General features: G+C 52.0%; 1 protein-coding gene across 1 annotated transcript in view; it reads right to left on the bottom strand.

The window, feature by feature from the left end:
• The window catches only part of RAPGEF1 (Rap guanine nucleotide exchange factor (GEF) 1), a 114,719-nt gene that overhangs the window by 36,785 nt on the left and 70,676 nt on the right, over positions 1–7,258 (bottom strand). Inside the window, 5 exon segments of the mRNA XM_010856942.1 lie at positions 1,444–1,944; positions 3,048–3,231; positions 3,640–3,763; positions 4,213–4,365; positions 5,034–5,122. Coding sequence (XP_010855244.1) covers positions 1,444–1,944; positions 3,048–3,231; positions 3,640–3,763; positions 4,213–4,365; positions 5,034–5,122 — 1,051 coding nt within the window.

Below are 7,258 nucleotides of genomic sequence, written 5' to 3'. Positions count from 1 at the left end.
GCGGGAGCTCTGGGGTGTCAGCGGCCTCTGTACACACGTGTGCTCGGCGGGTAAGGTGCTTTCGTCAGGAATAAGTACTGGCCTCCTCAGTGTGACTGTGCATGCCCCAGGAGGGAGCAAAGGGGTGATGGGGCCAGAGAGGAAAGGACACCAGCTCCGAGGCTGAGAAGCCCCGGGCCCTGGGGTGAGGGCACAGGGTACACAGCCGTCAGTCTGGAGCGGGTGTGTCCCCCTTGGTCACAGCTCAGCGCCACAAGCACCCTGGGTTCCAACATTAAGACCATGGCAATGACAAGTTTGCAGGGCTGTCTTCTGTGCTTTCAAATGACCAGAAAGTTGCCTTAACTGGAGAGCTAAACCAGTCAGACTTTCAGGCTAGCTGGAGAGGCGCAGAAGGAAATGCCCCTGGAGCCTCTGTCTGCAGCTCCCTCCACGCCCTGGCTTCCTGTGAGGGAACTTCCATGACAGACGGGAATGATACCCTCAGCCCCATGGAGCTAGCTCTCCCTTCACACTGAGGCCACTACCCAAGCAGGGGGCATCCAGGGCGGTCACTAGGCGGGCACCCTTCTGGGCACGGGCCGAGCACACACACTTGTCTGGGGTTGGAGCGTGGGTTCCACACCCAGGTCACAGCAGTCTCCTGCCAGACGCTCCCACCAAGGCCAGGGCATCCTGGGTGGTGGGCTGACGTGGCTGCACACAGAGAGACGGTGGCAGCCAGTCTGCCCATGGAAAACAAGGCAGAACCCTGCAGGTGACGTGGGGAGAAGGTGGGCAGAGACCCGGGCCACGTGCAGCAGTCGGGGAGCGAACAGAAAAGCAAATTCCACACAATGCTCCTTGGGAACTGGATGGCCAACTCACACTTGGGAAACACTCAGAATACAAAACCCCCTAAGTTCAGCTCTACCCCCAGGCCCTGATCACATCAGGTATCAGAGCCTCTGGTCCAAGCAGCAACCCCAGACTCGAGTCATCGCATGGTACTTCAGGGTCTGTGAGCAGAAGACAGAGTGGGACCAGGGGCTTCTCTCTAACGGCTCCCATGCACTGCCAGGAGCCTGAGAGAGGCCTGGGGGGGGGTCTGCCCTGCTTTGCTCCGATGCTGCTGTGACGCTGCCCTGAGGCTGCGGTCCCTGTTTTTCTTGGTCACCACATGTTCAGGCCAGGTCAGCTGACTGCCATACGAGAAGCCAAACACTCTGTGGAGACCAGGCCTGAGGTTCTGCTGAGACCATGAGGAGAGGTCAGCTCACCAGGCTTTTAAGAACAACCCCCAGGACTGACAACACAAGGCTCCCGAAGTGTCCCTGTACGTGTGGGTCTGCCTTTCAGAAACAATGAGGCCACTGGTTTGACTCTGATCTACCGTTTCAATAAACGCAACACCGCTTTAGGGCACAAAAGGCATGACCCCATAATAGCGTAACAAAAGCTTACTGTGTTTGTTTTTCTTCTCGGGGAGAGGTGGCGGTTTTTCTGGGTCACCCGTTGATTCAGAAACAGTGAAATCACCCATGAAGTCGACAGAGGCTGAGGAACCTCCTTGCTGAAAGGGAAGAATAGCAGCAAAGGGCGTGAAGGGGACGGACTGGACGGAGGCTGGGTTCTGCAGGTCATCCTCGGAGATGTTGTCGTACTGTGAGGGGTGTCGCTCGTAGGACGCCCGGCAGCCAGAGCTGTCCAAGGTCTGGGAGGCTGCACTCCTGCGCTTCTTCTCGGGCAGGGCTGGCGGCACGTCCGTCTGCTGCCCCGGGGCTGAGGACCCATCTGGCTGGGGACAGCTGCCCAGAGGCAACTGGAGAGGATGGCCAAGAAAGGGAGACCCAGACTCCCCCAAGGACTCTGGCAGCGGGCTGAGGTTACAGGCCACTTGCTGAGGTATCTGGTCTGCGTTGGAGAGGTCTTGCTGAAGGAACTCGTAGTCAGGATCGTAATGATCTGCATCCACACAACAGGGGAAGCACACGGTGAGCCCCCGGACCCCACAGGAAGGAAAGACCCCCTCCTCTTCCCTGACCTGTCCTGCTCAGGGGACACGTCCCCGTCTCATCCACAAAGACTCCCGCTTTACTTTATAGGATAAGCTTTTCTACTGCTTATAAAAGTAAAACCGGATGGGAGTATGACTGGTACGTAGCCTATTCTTCACACTTTCCCAGATTTTTAAAAGTTTTACCTAAAAGAGAAAAACACGCATGGCCACTGTAGAAAACATGGCCAAAAACACTATGCCTAAAACAAAAATCACCCACAGTCCCATAACCTAACTATAATCTCTGCTGACCACTAGATGTATTACCTGCAAAGTTTTTTCCCCCTGGATTCTGTTTTTTGAACTCTAAGAAAACACCATATAAGCAGTCTTGGCTTGATCCACTGGTCGTTAACTCAGGACTGGTTTTTAGCACAGCTGCATACTATTCCTCCAAGGGGGCATGTCACGAGTCTGCTGATTTCCTACACTGAGTGGTCAGGTTGTTCCTAGTCTACCAGGGCTCTTCATGATGCTGAGATTAAAGTCTCTACATGGAAATCCTCCTATAAACCTCGGACTGTGTTCCTAAGATGAAAACTCTCAGAAGTGAAATGTCTAGCTCACAGGACATGAACAGTTCAGTGCCCTGTACGCCTTCTGCCAAGCTGCCGCAGACCCTCCTCTGGCCCCACCACCCGAGGTCAGCGCTAGCTGCTCACTCGCCTTCGTCCTCTGTCAGAAGCTGCCTGGGGCCCTCCCCTCCATTTACAGTTCTTAGCATGTGGGCTCTCCTTGGGCAAAGGGAGTCTAGAGACACACTGGCGGACCAACTGTAATAACAGTGACCACTGCCATGTCTCTGTGGTCTCACAGTGTTACTGCAATAAACTTTCAACCCCCTTTGGAGACAGACTCTAGTATCCTCATTCTGCAGAAGAGGACACCATGGCTCAGATCCTGATGGACTTAAGGTCGACAGAGCCAGTGACTGGCCTCGCTGTTGACCTCACAGGAGCCACCGGGACGCGCGAAGCTGGCGGTGGTGACATGCATGCCTGTGGCTCACCTAGTGTTTCACAGCTTGTGTTCCGGGAGCACTGCCCGCTGTCCCTGTCCAGAGAGGACAGCTGCTCGTCTGACTTGCTGAGCTTGCCTATGCTGCTGCAGGGGGAGAGGCGGGGAGACTCACCGCTGTACGAGTGGCTGCCTCCCGACAGCCGTCTCTGTGCGTAACAGTCCACGTCAAAGTCCTCGTGTGCAAAGTGAGAACAGGCCCAAGTCACTGCTGGGGGGTGGCGGCTGAGCCCAGGGGAGGGAGCAGGTGCATGTACTTAGCGAAGGAAATAGTGGGACGTGCAGAAACTGGCTGCAGGCAGTAAACACCACGCACGCGGCGCCTCTGAGAAAAGGCCTCTACAGGCGCTCGGAGCATTCTGACCAAGGGAGGCCCTGGGCTGGGCCCTGTCTCCTCACCCTGGGAGGGAACCCCACCACGGCCTGCAGAGGGAAGGACCACTCAGGAACGGGGGCTGCCCAGGGAGAGAGCTCCTCCCTGTGACCAAAGACAGGGACTTAAGACCACTGGGCTTCTTTCAGTTTTAGGAACCAATGCACCAGACCCGAAGTTGACCTCTGCCTTTCTGGATGGGAGTAATTACCTGCCTATTAATTCCAACAGGCAAACTGGAGCCACTGGTGGCTCGACTCATGGGGGCCACAACGGCCACACGCGTGGGGGACGGAGCCGACTGTCTCTTCTTCGGGGGCAGTGCTGGTGGAGGACTGAAACAGAGCAAGGAGCCGTCAAACCAGACAAGCTGAGCAAAAGCTTTTATACAGGCGGTAGGGTGGGGGCGTGAGGTTCTTACATTATTAGACACGGATCCTACTTTCCACCCTTTCGACTTCCACCCCACTCCCCTTCTGCCGAAAGCCTAGCATCTGAAAGTCCCTGCTTTTTCCTTTCATGACAAATGGTACCAGGTTCTGCTTGGCTAGGGCTAAAAGGCAGCGGCTGGGAGTTCTCAGGGCGAGGGGGCAGGGGAGGGCGAGGGGCCGGCACTGGGCCGGACTCTTGTCCTCTGGAGACAGCGTCCTGAGGAAGGTCAAACCACCAGTGTGCCTGAAGAGCAAGTTCTTCCCCTAATGGCACCATCTTCTTTTTGGCTGGCACCATCCGTTTGTGAGATTACAACAGAAATAGATGAGAGAGCTAGAAAAATAGAAAGTACCTGTTATCAACCACCCTAATGCCAGGTAAGGGGGGCTTGGGGGGTGCAACCTCTTCGTCCATAGAGTCTTGGAGCCCCTCGGTTGACTGTGACAGGCTGGTCGTCTTGTTTAGTATCTCCATCTCTCGATCCGTCAGGGGGAGCTCAGACTGGCTGGAGGGTTGAGGAGAACTCGGGGTTACAGAAGGCCCCAGGGCAAGCACAGACCCTGAGAGTGTCAGGATGTGACCAGGGCAGGGAAGTGTCCAAGGGGCCCAGGACACAGAGCTGACACTATGCCCTGGGCTCCATGGCAGAGATGGGGTTTCAAGTCCAGTTCGATCACCCACGGAAGCTTGGCCACGGCCCCTGAGTCTGCACCTTTGTCTCCTTATCTGTGAGAGGGATCTCTGGACTGCGCGATGCTCGAAAATGCCCCCAAATGAAGGTGTTATTATTTTCACTAGGGGCTGCGAGTAGAAATTATTGCAAGGCCTTAAACTGTCCACATCACCCTCAGTAATGCTCTCAAGCCAAACCCCTAAAAACCCAATCTGTCAAAGTTGTTTCTCATCATGGGAGGAAGCAGGTCAAGAAGAGTGTAGGTAGGGTCACTCTGCACATCACATGGTGTCCTGGGAGAAGACCATGTTGAGACCAGGCAATCATTCAAGATAGGTGTGAGCTACACACACTTCATGGTAATCTGGGCTCTTACCCAGAGGTCACTGAAAAGGGACCACGGGCCTCACAGGACACGGTCTGCCTGGCGGGGGCTCCCTTCTTTCTCAAGTGTCCACCGACCGAGACCGCAACCCCTGGAGGGCTTAGTCAGCACTCACCTGTCAGGTTTGCAGGCTGGGGAGCTGGGTTTCACAGGGCTTGTTGGAGACGGATGCCCCTGCTTCTCGATGGTGAGTCTGACCAGCTCCTACCCCCACACAAGAGAAACGAGGTGAGACACGAGGAGAGCTCCTACGCTGAATGTCCTGACAAGGTGGGCCAGCTGTCTGCCCTCCACCGCCCAGAGTCCCCACTCACCCTATGGGCGAGTATTGTTTGACTCAGGTAATCTTCATGACTTCCCAAAACATGTCCTACCCGCCCAAAACACCTCCACAGCGCGCAGAGAAGTTTCGCATGCATAAAGACACTTCCTCTTGGAAGGGGGAAACGACCAGCCCACTGTCTCAGAATGACTAAATTCATCACACAAACTCCTGGCAGTGACTCCCAGTTGGTTTGTGGAGAAGACCTGCTCTGAATTCTCTGAAGCCAGGATGCTGCCTACTAACGATTAAGCTTGTGGTCTGGGGTAAGGTGGTTTCCCAGAGTGAGCTATCTGTGGGTGCAGCATCTGTGGGTACCTAGAGATGATGAGTGGGGATCTTTGTCACCTGACAGAAAGTTCAGGGCTTATCACCTATCAGAGAAATGACTTCAGAAAATAAGTTTTTTTAATAGGAGAAAAAAAAAAGGCAATTAGGGTTTACTTGGTTTTCTTTCAATGAGAATGCATTTCCCCTGACTTTGATGACCTTTATGGCTGCATATTCCATATAAGACCCACTCAAAAAATACAGAATGAGAGACTTCCCTGGTGGTCTAGTGGCTAAGACTCTGTGCTCCCAATGCAGGGGACCAGGGTCCGATCCCTGGTCAGGGAACTGGATTCCACATGCCACAATTAAGACCCAACACAGCCAAATAAATAATTAAAAAAAAAAAAAACAACAACAACAACAAAATGTTTCCACCATTCTCTCTAGTCCATCTGCCCCACCTCAACTGACTACTTTCTCACTTCTGTTTCTTGGATCACTTCTGCCTAAAACTTGATGTAAGTGGAACCGCACAATATGTACTTTTGCGTCTACCTTTTTCTGAACAGCTTTATGCCATAAAATCCAGCCATTTAAAGCGTGCAATCCAGTGGGTTTTAGTCTGTCCACAGTGTTGGGCACCATCAGCACAATCAACCTCGGGGCTCGTCATTACTTCCAAAGAAACTCTGCACTTTTCGGGGCCCCTCACAGCCACCAACCCACTCTCTGTCTCTATTCGCCCGTCTTCTTTTGCTCAGTGTAAATGGCCGTGTCTGTGTGTGATCCTTCTGTTGCCGAGTTATATTCCAGTGTATGGATAAACCAATTCCTTCATCCATTCTCCTGTTGATGCACTCCTGGGCAGGACCTTCTTGTGTCTCAGGAGAAGTTCAGGCTTTCATCATGAACAACTATTTCTAAAATTACAGAGGAGGCAGCAATGGAAGAAAGTGGGGCAACATGGCAGTGTGCCCCTAGATCAGACTGCAAAGCTTCTCCAACTAAAAACGCATTACCCAGCAACCGCAACAAGTATGCGAAGGCAAAGAGTTAATACCCTTCATGGTATTCATTTCCTTCATGGAACAAGCATTCTTTGAAAAAACACAAAAACTAGAAAAAAGGTGAACACACCAAAAAAAATACCAAAGAAATTTACAAATGTAAAAACCAATGGTCAATAATCATTAGAAGTTCTCCAGTTCCGATGGTAATAAAAGCAGAAACTTCCAGACTTCCATGATAGAGGGAAGAAATGATTTGGGGAGTCTTTCTAAAAGATGACTACTTGTCAGTTCACATCAAAAGCCTTAAATATCTGCATATATTTTATAACAATTTAACCCAAGGAAAATAACATGGATATGTAAAAAAATTAAGCCACAAAGAATGGTCACTGCAGCATTCTATGTCACAGATAAAATCAGACTAGTCAATATTCCAGAATTAAATATTCACTACTAGGTACTGATGCAGGTTAGGAAGCAACAGTTAGAATTGGACATGGAACACAGACTGGTTCCAAAGAGGAAAAGGAGGACGTCAAGGCTGTATATTGTCACCCTGCTTATTTAACTTATATGCAGAGCACATCATGAGAAACGCTGGGCTGGAAGAAACAAAAGCTGGGATCAAGATTGCCGGGAGAAATATCAACAACCTCAGATATGCAGATGACACCACCCTTATGGCAGAAAGTGAAGAACTAAAGAGCCTCTTGATGAAAGTGAAAGAGGAGAGTA

The sequence above is a fragment of the Bison bison genome, unplaced genomic scaffold (assembly GCF_000754665.1).
Source record: "Bison bison bison isolate TAMUID 2011002044 unplaced genomic scaffold, Bison_UMD1.0 scf7180017864375, whole genome shotgun sequence".
Lineage (NCBI taxonomy): Eukaryota > Metazoa > Chordata > Mammalia > Artiodactyla > Bovidae > Bison > Bison bison.
Note: the sequence above shows the minus strand (reverse complement) of the source record. Positions and strands in the feature narration are given on the sequence as shown.